Source organism: Acomys russatus, chromosome 5, assembly GCF_903995435.1.
Source record: "Acomys russatus chromosome 5, mAcoRus1.1, whole genome shotgun sequence".
Taxonomy (NCBI): Eukaryota; Metazoa; Chordata; class Mammalia; order Rodentia; family Muridae; genus Acomys; species Acomys russatus.
In genome coordinates, this window is record NC_067141.1 from 48714674 (window position 1) to 48730817 (window position 16144).

Below are 16144 nucleotides of genomic sequence, written 5' to 3' on the forward strand. Positions count from 1 at the left end.
GCAGTTCTCTTAGAAAGACACCTGCAGAAGATTTTGTTTCTGATCTATATTTATTAAAAATTGTTGGTAGGGGGAGATAGGGGGAGGGAATGGTTTAAATTACGGAAGTTAATCCCTCTTGCAAATTCATCTTAGAAAGTGAAGCTTTAAAATGAAGCCTGGACTCTCCAGACATTGATACTCTTTTTCTTGGGCTTTAAGGAACTTGATGCCACTCAAGCTTAACACACACACACACACACACACACACACACACACACAAAATGAAACATAAAATCAGATTTATCAAAAAGAGAAAAATAAGCTGATGGACTTTTCCCAGTTGACTTATCAGGTTTTTTCCCTAAATAATCAACTCCCCATCTTATGTAAGACATTTTTGATACATTTTAAATTTTTTCATATGTTTTTGTTGCAATTTTTAAAAATGCTTTCCAAATGGAAATGCTCCTGACATGTTTCTACTGTTTTCTATTCTTTATGCTCAAAACAAACACAACAGAAAACACAAATTCTCCAGGTGACAAGTGAATGAGAGCCCCAAACAGAATTTAATCAACAATTCTTACCTTGGACACAAAAGACTGAGTATAAGGTTTGATTTAACGGGGGCTAGGCACCAGTAACTCAACCCAGACAACAAAGCATGCTGCTCACTTCTCCCAGGGTGTGTCACGTGTCTCTATGAGTAAGCCCTCCATCTTCTTCAGTTCCTATTCATGTCCCCCTGTGAAATAGATGTGGCTCTGAGAAACAGGTGAAAAACTGACACATAAGGAGAAAAACATGAATATCCCAACCTTAGACCCAGGTCAGCCTTGGAAGCCCTGGTCTCTGAGCCTCCTACATCCCTGGTTCAGAATAAGGTGAAGCTCCTGACCTCTTTATATAAGAGCAGGGTGCTGTCCCTGAGAGCATCTCCCTCCTGTGCGGTGTGTGTGTGGAGTCAATGAAGTTCTAGGTTCCCAGCAAATGTACCCAAACCTGCTAGATGTTAAGTGGGAGTGTTAAACACATTCCAACCCACTGTTCTGTGAACTCTCCATCCTCACACAACTCAAGTCTAGTGTGGACCATCTTAAAGGTGCGCATAATCTCCTGAAAAGCACTTTCCTGTGGCATTCCCAGGGCTGTGCCCCGTTGGGGTTAAACTGGCATGGACCAGAGCCATAGGCATTAGTACATTTTTCAGAGCTCCCTGGTGATCCCTAATGTTCTTTGAAGCCTGTACCCTAGGAATTTTCCTGCTGCGCATCTAGGGCGCATAGTCACCACCTGTGCGGTCTGCTAGAGGCTGACAGGGGCGTCTGGGATGGAGACCGACTATATATCATTATCCGTTACGTCAGTTCCCCCACAAGCCACCAAGTGACGAGTCCCTCAGATGCTGCTTCCAAAGTTCAGATGGAAAATGCTTGATTGAAGCAGCCTGAGCTCTGCTGTGGTGGTAATGGGTTTAAAGGATCCTGGAGGCCAGTTGAGATTAAAAATTCACAACCACTACTGTCTTAGGAGCTGGGGCTATGGGCTACACCAGGATCAGAAAATAGTACTTTAATTTAATATAGCCTTTCTCTTTTCTTGCTGCACTTCACTTTCTTGTTGTTCCTGAGTTTTGCAAAAAGCAGGAGGCACGTTTTCTCTGTCTGAGGAAGGTCTGACTTGAGTTCCGTGACGACCATCTACTTGGAAGCATGACAGTGAGGCTAGCTCCTGCTCCCTGCTCCCTCCTCCCTCTGAGGGTCAGCTCCAGATGAAATCTGGGAGCAGATGGAAAGACCACAAACATGGGCTGGAGCTGATATCTGTGGCTCAGTCCCCCATGTACACAGAGAACAAAGGCCTGACACTACCTGGGGGACAGGGCCCATCAGGGACAGCCTTAGGAGCTCAGGCATGACAGTAAACATGGGCATCAGCCCACCAACGGCCAGAACATATAAACAGTCACATTGTTCAGAGATCCTGGGCTACCCAAGGAGCTTGGAGGGGTCCCAGGATTCTTCTGTTTGTTCGAGGGGGCTAAGTTTATTTGGTAGGAAGTTTCTCATTTTAAAGTTGCTCACGTAAAGCAAGTGCCCTGTTTGCTCCAGAGCTGCCCAATGCTCTGTCTTGTTTGCCATTGTGCCTTCCAACCTGGAGACCTCTCCCTAGTTCTGTTCCTTGGGACCCAGGATTCGCGAAGCAACACTCATCAAAGGGAGAACAAGCACTTGTGGTAAATGCTTATGATCATCGCCCAAGCCATGTGCGGAGGACGCCTGTTATGAAAGTAGTCCATTTCCCAAGACAGAATTGGCATTTGGTCAGGGGGTAAGCCTATTTTACTTCCTTCCTAGCCCCCCTCACGTTAGTGTCCAGATACCGGCTTTATTGAAAACTTGATTTCTACCCACATAGAAAACTCAATATAATTTGGTATTTGATAGTTACGTGTGCTAAGTGCCATGTAACAACTTAATAAAAGCATAGAGAATCTTGCAACAAGAGACCAAGTGGCCTAGAATCCACCTTTTAATCTACCAAGCAGAATGTTCTTAAGTAAAACCTACGGGGATGGGCAATTATCAAGATGCCCTCCTTCCTCCGTGCTGAGGGCAAAGTGTCCTGCCAGCCCCAGGGCAAGGCTGTTTCTGTCCTGAAGCATTAATGACCCTCAAGCCAGACTTTCAGGAGCCTGACTATGGCAAAACCTAGCAGGTCATCCCATTCTCCTTCATTGCTTAAAAAGGCCTGCCCCTTTCTGATGGCCATTAGATATAACATGCTCACTCCGAGGAGGGGGGGGGGACCATTCAAGGGCAGGGACGCCCGAATGCCTGGGTGCCAAAGGGTTGTCATTTATGTGGGCATTCTTCTGGCATGCTCTAGCTGTGGAAAGGCAAAACATTATGGCTATTCAGAGCATGGTCTTTGAGATCTACTGCGCGCCATTATAGTCTTGGCCCTGCCCACGGACTAGCCACGCCACTTCCAGCAAGGTATCTGGCCTCTCTGTATGCCAGTCTCCCTACCTTCAGAGAGAACTTAGTAAAAGTACTCTTCTCATAGGGTTGTCGTCAGAATGAAACAGTAATTCACTTCATTTATGGGATGTATTTAGCCATCTCTTAATACTATGTAGGAAATGTATAAGGAAGAGCGGAGAGCTGTCTACATGATGACAGAACCCAAGCTCCCGAGCCTCAGTCCCATCCAGAGAAATCCAACCTGCAACTCACAGGCAAGCATGCCAGTTTTGAAGAAAACACACTTATTATTTGGGGCATGGGTTAGGGAGGGAAACTAAAAGAATATGTAAGAAATGATGACCACCACCCTATGGTCACATACCCTTCTCACACATCAGCAGCCTAGACCTGCCTCAGCAGTTCCATCAGCATTCACATAAGAAGTACGGTTGCTAAGGACCACTGTGGAGGGTCGTCAGATGTAAGGACAGTAGCAGGGAGCATGTGGGAAGGCAGGGCCTCGCTGAGGTCCCAAGCACTGTGTGTGATTGGGCTTCCTTGTGCCGAGCTAACTGTTGGGTTTCCATCTATTTACAAAAGACTGGTTTCAACTAGTAACAATGCACTGTGTCTACTTCATAAAGAAACAAGCAGGGTGCTAAAGAGTATGTGTTAGAAGAAGAGGGAGAGTCCTGGAGAGTCACAGAATTAAGGACAGATGGAAGGGACTCTATTTGAGGAGGGAAGTAGTAGTCCAGGTGGCCTGTGGAGGCTCCAAGGCAGGACAGAGGCTGAAGGAAGTTCAAGGATCTCCTACACAAAGCAGGAGGGAGGTATGGGGAAAGGTGTGTGAGAACTGGCAGGCCCCTGCTAGCAGTGTTCCACTGGGTGGAGGTTGGGGGCGGAGGGCAAGGCTCTCAGAGCTCCTCCCCGCTGCCTTCACATTTCCTAGCTATGCAGTGACAGCAGGAGATGGAAACTTTTTTTTAACAAGCCACAGTAACCAACAGTTCTTAATCCGCTTACTTACATGAGATAGTAGTTAAAAATATTTCTCTGCAAGTAACCAACAGTTCTTAATCTGCTTACTTACATGAGATAGTAGTTAAAAATATTTCTCTGCATACAGTGTCTGTATCTTCAGGGGGTAGCTTGGCCTTTCACAGATACAATTTGTTTCGGAGATAAAGTCTTCCTATGACAAAACATATCCAGCAATTGCATCACCCAGGATGTAATGGTAATTGGTAGCAGTCAGACATGTGGCTTTCGGGGGTTTGTGCATTCTATATGTGCCATACAAATGGGGTCGTGTGTGTGTGTGTGTGTGTGTGTGTGTGTGTGTGTGTGTGTGTGTGTATCCTTCCCTCTCTCCATCTAAGGAGATCTCTTTCCTTTAGGTTCGGAAATAAGATTAAACCGAGCTCTTTAGAGAGAAGAAAAGAAACTGACCACTCCCATGGGTGCCATGACCCACACCCACTTACAGATGTTATCCTGCCAGTCTGAAGGTGGCTACACTGTGTGACATGGTCAGTTCTAGCAACTGAGGACCCTTTTGACACTTCACTGAAAGGCCCTGATGTTCAGCTCAAGACCACTGAGCTGCATGTCTGCAGGAAACACCAAGCACTGGGCACCTCTGTCACAGCTCAGGAACCCTCCTTAAGCTCACAGAAAACATCAAACAGCCAAAACTACCTTATTAAACTTCAAAAGCTATTTATTCCAGACTGTGGCCCTGCACAGACCCTCCCATAAGCAATTTCTTCACTATGTTGGGACTGCTGTGGACAGAGGATGAGAGCATGCGTGTTCCATTGAACAGCTCCCAGGAACTCTGCCTGATAAGTGCTGTGCCGACTGAACTAGTCGCATTAATGTCCTCCGTCCCTTCTTCTGGGGGCCTATCCTGACTTCCACCTATAATACCTACCTGGTCAGGCTCACGATACCATGTTCTCAGCTGGGTGAGTGTCACGGTTCACATTGTTTCTAAGGTTAGTTCACTAATGTCTGCTTTCCTCACCAGACTTCAAATTCCAGTTCCCACATTTGTCAGCACGGATCTAGTTTCACCAGAACCCCTAACCTTTGAGTGAGCTCTGTGGGTTGTCAGGAGGCTGCATACCCTTTCATGAATCTTCTTCCACGTGGACTGAGAACGAGGTTGGAACCTGCCCAACAGAGTAAATGGAGTGAAGCATTATGTAGCAACTAAAAAAGACACTGGCTTGGAGTGCTTAAAAATATGGGTTGAAACTTAACCATAAGCTAAAAAGTCAAGATGCAAAATGGTACACCTATGACTTTACTGCTGGCGTCAAACCCACACATGAGGAAAGTGGGAATACAAACACAAACGTGGTTAAAATGAGCTGTGCTTGGCGGCTGCCTATGATGAGTTTGTTCTTTGGACTTTACTGGTTTTCAGGGAGTTCTCTAATGAAAAATCCTGCTCCTTTACCCTCAAACTGCATTTTATAAACTCGATCTCAATTGTTTTCTACAACAAAGACTTTATTTTACATTTCATCTACTTTGGACCACTCAGACCCCAACCTTAAGTACAGACCTGATAATGTTTTCCAGCTTCCCACCCAGCACTTCATCCCTTCCACCAAGTCCCAGATTCCTCTGTGCTGAATGCTGCCACCTTCCCAGCCAAGCCCCCGTTTTTATTGACTCCTGACCACTCTCCTGGGATGAACTCTACTGCTGATTTCTCTAGGAGTCCTTCCCGAGCCCTACCTATAAAGGTTAGCTGACCTGACGTGTGTGGTTAATTTCACAACACTTCTGAGAGTGAACATTGGCCCTATCTGGTTAATGTGTCCCCCAGACAGAAACTCAGGATGAGACTCTGGTTAATGTCTCATCCCAGACTTAAATGTGGTGACACTATAATCCCAGCCCTAAGGAGACTGGGGTAGAAGGATCTGAGTTCGAGGTTAGCTTGGGCTATCCAGCAGAACCCTGTCTCAAAAAGACAAATATAACACTCGGGTCAAGTGGTACTGAAAAGTGCAGCGGGGCTTAAAGAGTATTGTTTGAGGATCTGGTGGGGTGACTCTGTAGTTAAGAGCATTTGCTGCTCTTACTGAGGATGTAGGGTCAGTGCTTGGTACCCACACCTTCTGCCACACAACTTCCTTTAAAGCCAGTGCCAGGGCATCCACTTTTGGCCTCCCACAGGATCATGCATGCACACGGTGCACAAACATACACTCTGGGCCACAAGATAATATTGTCTAAGTAGTTAATTTACTCATACTGGGGTGAGTATCGAATCCTAAATTATGAGGTATCACTAAGCTAAAGGTGTGCCCAGAAATTTGATATGAGGAAAAGTGCAAATATCATTTCCTTAAAACATTCAAAGAATAATACGAATTCATGTAAAAATCATTCTGTTAATGCGTGAAATACACTAGAATGGTACAAGTATTTGGGATGTTACCGAGGATGGCAGCAAAGGGCGTATAGAGAACTTTCCATCATCAGACTATGGAAGCCTGGAGTGGTTGACAGGACCAGGATCCAGTAACTCTGTGCAGCTCCTCCTCTCTGTAGCTCATGTCTATCTCTATCCCAACACATCCTTCTCTGGAGCAAGCATGCCCTACTAGTCTCCAAGAACATAAGGCTCCGAGTAGGACTGAGTCCACATATCTATCACCAACCCAGAAAAACAACGGGCAGCAAAATGGCTGCACCCTCGATGTACTGCCATATTTCAGAAGACACCGTATACATAGTTTCTCTTCTCCTTAAGAATCATATGAGAAATACAGCAAGTCTTTAAAAAAAAATAGCCACCAGCTAGACACATAGGCCTTTAGAATACTGTAATTTCATACAGGTAATCGAGCTGTGACATCACAGCCTCCTCTGTCATTCTCTTTCTCCTCACATGCAAGAAGAGCAGGGCTGGATGGTGAAGGAGGCAGCGTGCTGCCAATGGGGGATATGGGAAACAGGGGCTGCTCCTCTTTTCTTTGTGACTACATTCTCCACTCTGGTATTCAAAAAGCTTTGTACATCTCCATTAAAATCTTGAACCGAAAAACCTAAAATTAAGTGTACCATATGATCCAGAAATACCACTCCTTGGCACAGGCTCAAAGGACTCAGCATCCTACTCCATAGACACTTGCCCAGCAATGTTTATTTCTACCTATTCACTATAGATAGGAAATGGAAGCAAAAGATGGGGAAAATGTGGTACATATACACTATGGAATACTATTCATTTGTAAAGAAAAAAAATGAAGCCATGAAATTTTCAGGTAAACAGGTGGAACTAGAAAAGATTACATTGAACAAGATCTGGTAGGCCGGGTGTGATGGTGCACACCTTTAATCCCAGCACTTGGGAGGCAGAGGCAGGTGCATCAATGTGAGTTCGAGGCCAGCCTGGCCTACAGAGTGAGTCCAGGATAGCCAAGGCTAACACAGAGAAGCCCTGTCTCAATAACAAACCAAACCAAAATGAACAGGATCTGGAAAGGCAAACATCACACCCATGTTCTCTCTTATCAGAGGCTCCTAGCTCCAAATCCACAGGTCTGAATGTACAGCACGAGTAACCGCAGAAACCAGCAAGTTCTAAAGGCACTGTGGGAGGTGGGGGGCTGAGAGAGGAATAGGATTCAGGTGATATGAAGGGGGAAAGGGGAAAAGGAGAAGGAGGGCGCTAATTGGGGAACAGGGGGTGAGGAGGTTGATACAGAAAGAGAAAGAAGGAGGAGGGATAAATAGCACCAAGGTTGAAGCCTCAAGGAATAATTATTTTACACTTGCCTAAAATTATATATGACGAGAAAGAGAGAGAGAGAGACAGAGAGAGAGAGAGAGAGAATATATAAGAGAATATTAAATGATGAAATGATGAAGTTGTGCCTCTTGGGCTGACAATGCTTGCTATAAGAACAATACACTAACAGTACCAGGCATAAGGAACCTTCTTTTGAGTAGCTGGTCAGTGTAGTCCAAATGACTCCCTAAACAAGATAGGGCACTGATGCTACCTTGGATGCCCCTCAGAGGTTGATGGTAGACCCTTTTGCTGAAGACATTGAACACTGGGCTGGAGAGATGGCTCAGAGGTTAAGAGCACTGGCTGCTCTTCCAAAGGTCCTGAGTTCAATTCCCAGAAACCACATGGTGGCTTCACAACCATCTATAAGGAGATCTGGTGCCCTCTCCTGGCAGGCGGGCACACATGCAGGACATTGTATGCATAATAAGTAAATAAATCTTTTTTTTAAAAATTTGAACACTTAGGACACGGGACTTGGATTATTTGAACCAGTCTGAAAGCATCCTCCCTGCAGCCTAGGCTACACAGTATCATAAGGTATTAACTATGCAAGCTGTCAAGGAAGGGAAGCAATTACTCGTCCTGCCCAGGTATGGCACCTATGAACCACAACCAGGATAGTAAGATATCCAAAGATATACCACTGCCACGTTGCTGGTAACCAACAGCTGTCTAAGTGGACTGAAGACTTACTCAATAGGAAGGAAATCATGCCTAGTACTACAAGCCTGGACAACTCCTGGGGACTAATGAGGTTACAAATCCTAGAAGAGGAGAACCTGCCATTGCCACTTAGCTAACCCAGCATAATTCCTTAACTGTACCCTAAATGTTATGCTTATAACCACAGAGAAGTGTGGCCATCACCCCTCATCAAAGAGGCTTCTCTCTACAGCAAATAGAGACCATCACAGAAAACCACAACTGGACACGACGAAAATATCAATGGATTGTGGGGACCACAGCCCCAGTGAATATATCTGTAGAAGAAATCCTATATCTATGGCTCAGGGAATATTTCAGAATAGAGTGCATATGTAACAATTTAAAAAAAAAAAAGAGGCTATCAATTTGTTAGTGCAGAGGACATGGAAGGTGTCGGGGAGAAGAAAGGGAAAGGAGAAAGTGATGAATTACATTAAAATGTAAAAAGTTAATTAACTTACAAAATATTGGGCTGATTATAGAACGGGAGAAAAACTTTGCCAATAATGCATCAGACAGGGCATTAACATCTAGAACACATAAAGATCTGGGAAAAAAAAAAAAACCTTAAAGTATCCACTTAGTAAATGGGCTGCTAAACTGAATACTGTTCTCAAAGAAACACAAGAGAAAAAGAACTGGGGGGAAAAAAAAAAAAAACAGTTCAACATCTTTAGCCATCAGGGAAATGCAAATAAAACTGCCTGGAGAGTCCATCCTCCCATTCCATAACAGCAGGCACTAACAGGAAAACAAATGACAACATACACTGCTGGTGGGAATGCAAGCTGAAGAAGCCACTGTGAAGATCAGTGCAAAGTATCCCAAAGATAAAAATAAAAGTAGGCTTACGATACGACACAAGTACTCCACTCCTGAACATGTATCTGAAGTTTCCTAAGTCAACCTGCCCATGCACGTTCAGTGCTATGGCATTTACAATAGGTAGGAAATAGAACTAGACTGTATGCCCACCAACAGGTGAGTGGGTATGTGTGTGGTATGCATGTGTGCCACACACAAATTAGGAAAATATTCACAGCGAAATTTCATCCTGCCAGAAAGAAAACAGAATCCTAACCTCTGCAGGGAAGCGGATGGAACTGGAAATCATTACGCCGGGCAAACAAAGTCAGATTCACAAAGACAAATACTATGTGTCTTTTCTCATATAGGTCATAAAACTAGAACGGTAACTATGCTGGATAGTTTTATGTCAGCTAGACACAGGCTAAAGTCATCTGGGAGGAGGGGAATTCATTTTTTTTTTTTTTTTAAAGTTCAGTAGGGACAGGCTGCAGGCTAGCCTGTAGGGCATCACTTCATCAGTGATTGATAGGGGAGGGCCCAGCTCATTGTGAGTAGTGCTATCCCTGGGCTCATGGTCCTGGATTCTACTAAAAAAAAAAAAAAAAAAAAAAAAAAAAAAAAAAAAAGGCAGGCAGGCTGAGTAAGCCATGGGGAGCAAGCCAGTAAGCAGCAGCCCTCCATGACCTCTCTATCAGTTCCTATGTCCAGGTCCCTGCCCTGTTTGAGTGCCTGTCCTGACATCTTTCACTGATGAACAGTGATTTGATAATGTAAGCCAAATTAGCCCTTTTATGCCCCAGTTGTTTTGATCATGGTGTTTCATCACAGCAACAATAACTCTAAGTAGGAGAGAAACCGTGTAGGGAGAGACCTTGAGGTGGTAGGTGTTGGAGGGAGGGTATAGGAGTACATGCAACATGAAAGCATGAGGGCTGCTGCAGGGTAAGGGGGAGGGGGGCCGGCAAGGAGTTAGAGGGGTGAGGGAGAGGGTGGGAGTCCAGCATAAGAAGAACAAAATGGCTGGGTGGTGGTGGTGGCACAGGCCTTTAATCCCAGCACTCGGGAGGCAGAGGCAGGTGGATCTCTGTGAGTTCGAGGCCAGCCTGGTCTACAAAGTGAGTCCAGGACAGGCAGAGCTCTGTTACACAGAGAAAACCTGTGAAGAAGAAGAAGAGGAGGAGGAGGAGGAGGAGGAGGAAGAAAAACAACAACAACAACAAACCGTGTGTGTGTGTGTGTGTGTGTGTGTGTGTGTGTAGACTGAAAAATGCATATGCCACCTGGCATATTCAGAAGCACACAGGCCCTCCATCTGCCCTCTGTGGGATTTAACTACTGTCTGTTCTACCCTCCCTTGCATTTGGACAGAGTGCCTGTTGAGGGCACACTGTGATCTGTGTCACATTGAGTGGATGGCGTCATGTCGACCTTCTTGTCTAGTTTGTGAGCCACTAGGAAGTAGAGATGTGTCATGATCAGGTACATTACAGACAGTTGCCCAAGAATTTCAATATATTTTAGTGTTGGAAAAGCCTACTGTACTAATCCTAAGAGTTAGGAAGGTATATCTGAGCAAGCACACCGACAAAAGCCTTGGGCTACTCCAGTTCCTGCAGCAGAGAAGCACTGTGGCTGAAGGCAGGTGAGCCTTTCACCATCGAAGTCATCTTCACGATGGAATAGAAGTTCTTTGTTTTTTTTTTTTTTTTAAGATTTATTTATTTTATTTATTGTATATTATTGATGGAATAGAAGTTTTTTGGTTGTTTTTTTTAAAGATGTATTTATTTTATTTACTGTATATGAGTGATTTATCTGCTGAAGAGGACATAAGATCACATTATAGATGATTGTGAGGCACAATGTAGTTTCTGGGAATTGAACTCAGGACCTCTAGAAGAACAGGCAGTGCTCATAACCACTGAACCATCTCTCCAGTCCTGATGGAATAGAAGTTTAAATGTGGAATACTGCTGAGATCACATATCATTTAAAGACAAGTGTCACTGGAGCCACCACCAGTTCCCGTGCACTAGGTCTTTAAATACTGAATAATGCTCCCCCATTGCCAACCTGGGAAAAGCACACAGCAGGAAGGGAAGGAGACTTAAGCCCAGAACAGGCATAATAGTGACTCCAACCATCTGACCCTGGCAAACCTGGTGTTTTAAAGTCTGCTATACCACTTTCCAATACAGTGACCAAACATTAAAATATCTGATCTAATTTCCTTAAGTAGTTTAACATTTTAATATAGTTGTGCTATCAGCTCTGAAAAAAAAGACACTAAAATCTTGATTGTTGCTTTCTTATACTACCTTAAACTCAAATATAACTTCTGTTACACTCCCTGGCCTTTCAGGGATTGTTTAATGTAGAGCTGTCTGTGCAAGGTGATTGTGCTTTCTGTAAAGCCCATCACTAACAACGAAGAGAAAAACTGGCCTGCACATGTTTCTTTCACAGCAGCTGTCTGGTTTTACTCAGTGCCCCTCCCATGGAGTGAAGGTAACTGACCTCTCTGCTGGTTTGCTTAACACAGAGTTTTGGCTAACCCTGGCCAAGTTGGGCAAACTGAAAGTGTATGCATTATATTTGAAATGCTGACTGGCAAATACAGTCCCTTGCTTCAACTCTATAGACAGAGCCATATGAAAAATTTCCACTGCCTTTAGTAATGTAAACAAATCAAGAAACTATGTCTGAGCAAATAAAATATGTGCATTAATGGTGTTTACTTTTGAATAGTGAAACATAGACTTTTCTCCATTCCTTTGTGTGTGTGTGTGTGTGTGTGTGTGTGTGTGTGTGTGTGTGTGTGTATACCTTCTAAAATGTCTAGTGAATATTTTTATATTGTAAAACTAGAAACTTCAGTTTTAAAATCTATGACAGAAGATAATGGGTAGATGGATACTGTTAGTTTTGCATCCTGTTTATACCAAGCATCCTATTTTGTTTTGTGTTTGGGATGTATGTGCATGTGCATGTGTTCCTGTGTGTGTGTGTGTGTGGGTGGGTGTGTGTGTGTGTGTGTGTGTGTGTGTGTGTGTGTGTGTGTGTGTGTGTGTGTGTGTGTGTGGCAAAGGAAGGAAGACATTAGGTGTCCTCTATCACCCGTTACCTTATTCCCTTGAGACCTGTTCTCTCACTGAATGTGAAGCTCACCTCATCCTTCCATTCATCCATCCATCCATTTAATTCATTTATTTTGTGGGCTAGGCTTTGTCTTCAAACCCAGCCAATCCACCTCCACCAGTGGAACCACACCTCCCTTTTTTCTGTGGGTGCTTGGGTTCTGAACTCAGGCCCTAAAGCTTGTGCATCAAGTTTTCATTTTCATTCCCTGGGCTATCGCCTCAGCCTGTCTCTCTGCTGCCTGTAGTGCTAGTGTGTTTTGGTTTTTCTTTTGGACAGTACTGGGGATTGAACTGAGAGTCTCATGCACGCTAGACAAGTGCTCTACCATTGAGCACCACCACTAGATCTACACCAGGCATCCTCAGACACCTCTTCCCAAGGAGGGAGAAGAGGCTAATGGTACATTTTGTACAGGGTTAGAAAAGGGATGGTCACATTCACCAGCTGGAATACTCCAGCAAAACAAACTGACAAGGTACGCAGGCTTTCTTCCTGACAGAGCACAAGGCTCCTTGGGAAAGGGGATGGGTGCTGGCTGCTGACCTTTTTCGGAGAAGAGGCTGATCCAGAGGGCTGAGAGATCTGGAAAGCTGCGAGGTGGCAACCAAAGTTTCCTGATGGACATTGGCATCCCCTTGGTGACTGGGCAAGGGCTTTCCAAACTTAGTTGAATCTAGAGTTGACGGTGACTGACTCCGCAGGACAATCCGCTCGTCTGGCTCTCTGATAACCTGAGTGACAACATGCATTATTCTTCGCTTGTAGTTTAGGTTTTGATGTGCCTAACATAGAACTAGGAGCAGGCTAGGACAAGGAAGAGAAATTGAGGTAAGGTAACTGAATGCATGGCCAGGGATCTCCTGTAAATAAAAGAGGAGGCTGCAGTACAGAAGCCTCAGGAGACCAGGCCAAGGGCACATAGCCAAATGGCTCTGCATTTGGTTAACAAACCAAAGTAAACACACTTGGAACTCTGATTTCTGAGGATGTAGACTTTTTGCTTCTGGGAAAGATCTGGTATTTAAACCAAGTGCATCTGTGCCGTACACCACAGCACATATATACTTATATTCCATATATACTTAATTTCCTCCACTTATATCTCTTTCAGTTTGTAGCGTGCAAGCTGGAGCTTTCAGTCTGACAAACTGATCAAGTTTGAGGACAGGTTTACCACCTCACTGTATAAAAGTATCTGATTAGAGGAAGGCAACATGAGTCACTGGTGATAAAGCAAGAATCACTCTCTATAAAACCCTTTCTTGGTAATAAATCATGCAAATTAAGGAAGGGAAGCAAGCCAATGAATCCCACAGTGATGCAGACAGTGGAACCTGAGCGCTGGTCTGTACAGACCCTACCTAAGCTATGCTGCCCCAACATGAGCAGCCCAGCTAGGAATATACCCTCCCCACTCATTGCATGGGCCATGACACAGACACTGGAAATAAATCACCTACAGATGCTGATGCTGCAGTTACCTGTTGTAGGGGAGGTTTTTCCTCCCTGCTCCATGCTCCCAGAATAATGACTAATGAGACTCGACATAATTTTACAGATACCTAGGCCGCCATATAGCTAGGCTCTTCTCTGACTTGCTCAAAACTAATATCCCATTCGTTCCGTCCTAAGTTCTGACACATGACTACAGGGTTACTTCTGCTCAGGCACTATATGTCTGTCCTCCTCACATCTTGCTGAGTGAATCTCTTGTGCCTGGCTCTATCCTAGAATCCTTTCTGCCTGCCAGATGCCCCACCTCCTATTTCCTGCCTAAGCTAGAGGCCATCAGATTTTTTTGTTGACAGGTGTTGCGTCCATACAATACATAAGATATTCTCTCAACAGTTACCTTTACGTTTGCTGCAAGGCTGTCAAGAGAAGATGCTAGAAGAAAGAGGAAAAGTGTGAGGATCATTATTACCAACTAGCTATAAAACCTCTGACACATTTATCCCATAGCAGAAACAAGATTCCAGATGATAAATGAATGATAAAAGAATTGAAATGGTCCCTTGTAAGTTCCAAGATCACAAGTGAGTCTCCCTTGGGGCATTGAAATTCTATGGGACCTTTCTGTCTTCCTGGGGTCCACTGTCAGGTTGTATTTTCAGTGACAGCACAGCTGGAAAGGAGGTGGGGACAAACCTGGCATGGATCATAAGTTCCGGACCTTTCCACAGCCTTAAGGAGAGAAAACATATTTTGCCCAGGTGCCCAGAGCTTCAAAGAAGGCACTATGGGTCTAATATAAAGTTCCTATGCACTGCTTCAGAGTCCTTGTTTGCTTCTGGAGACCTATTTATTACATAGGATTTCTTGCTGCTACTTGTCCAAGGTAAACGGGAATATAAGATTAATCCAATCAATACATAAGAACACAGAGAAACGCAATGCATCTAAACCGCAAATCACTGTCATTACCCTAACTGTTCATGAGAGGTAAGTACATACCTGTGAGTACAAGGGTGATTAAAAAGTAAAGCGGTGGCCTAACATGTACAAGACTCTGGTTCCAAACAAAACAAAATCCTGCAGCACTAAACAATTAATTCCAGAAGTAATCAATATACATGGAGAAAACTGAAACGCAAGTGGATTTTCTCTCCCAGGTTTAATGACAAAACATTCTCTGGACTCCTCGGTCTCCTCACAGCACCAGTTGCAATAAGAAGAAATAAGAAGAGATTTTTTTTTTTTTTTAAGCCTGATAAGTTCCCTACCTGGGTATGCCCATCTCTGTATGTGCACACGGTCCTGGAAAACCCCCACCCTAAGCCAGGCAAGAAATCAGCAATGCTAAGTGGCCTGGAGATATAGTTACAAAACTATCCCCTGAGGTATAAGCATCCCTAGAGTTCTCCCATGCACCAGTGAGGTTAGAACTGCTTTAACATCTGCTCTACTTCCGACCCCTTGTTTCGAAGACCACGGGGAAGCTTATGAGAAGAGGACCCAAGCCCCACCCCAGTACTCTATCAAGATCTACAGTTCAAAACAAGAGCCCCCACTGGCTCCAAGGCAGTCTTAGAGGCACAGCTTTATTCTCCCATAGGCTTGTAGGTGCCCCAGGCACAGGGATGGCTTGACAAGCCCCAGGGATTCCAGATTATAAGTCCAGAGATCTGAACATCTGGAGGTTGTAGCTCTGCTAACAACTTGATGTGTGACTTGTACTCACACCGTAATCTCTGCAAACTTCCTCACCTGCCAGGACCAAGAAAAGGCAAAGCCCAAGACAAGCGCGGTGTACGGGCTCCATCAGAGGCAAGCCAGCAGGAACAGACATTTGCTGCTGCTTGCGTCCACTGAGTCCGGGAAGATGGCACTGCTTTTACAGGCTACATCAGCAATCTTCAGTTGCAGGGCTTAAATTAAATGTTGGAGGTGATGAAGCCCTTTCCTCTCTCAACCTCAAACTTTGTGCTCAGCTGTCACCAGTCAGTCTGCTCTAAGAACTCTGGTCTGGGTTATCACAAAACACTCTGCGACCCCTTAAAGGCATTAAGCCTAACACAGGGAACTCCACTGTGAGGATGTCACAAGGCAGTACTACCAGGAGGTAACAGAAAGGTCTATCACAGCCCTGTCTAGACTTAGAACTCTGGGCAAGCTGCCATGACCTTCAATAGGGACAGACACTGTCAATCAATGTGTAGTCCAGAAACCTCAACGGCAGCAGGAGGGGGTGGGGTGTCCCTTCAGGATCTTTCAT

At 44.6% G+C, this 16144-nt stretch overlaps 1 protein-coding gene across 1 annotated transcript in view; it reads right to left on the reverse strand.

Annotated features, from left to right (window-relative positions):
• Positions 1-496: 496 nt before the first annotated feature.
• The window catches only part of Spata6l (spermatogenesis associated 6 like), a 42302-nt gene continuing 26654 nt past the window's right edge, over positions 497-16144 (reverse strand). Inside the window, exons 9-13 of the mRNA XM_051146309.1 lie at positions 14282-14316; positions 12973-13160; positions 5044-5128; positions 4045-4146; positions 497-727 (exon numbers count right to left, since the gene is read on the reverse strand). Of these exons, the coding sequence (XP_051002266.1) occupies positions 4057-4146; positions 5044-5128; positions 12973-13160; positions 14282-14316 (398 nt within the window). The 3' untranslated portion in view covers positions 497-727; positions 4045-4056. The remainder of the gene's footprint in view (positions 728-4044; positions 4147-5043; positions 5129-12972; positions 13161-14281; positions 14317-16144) is intronic.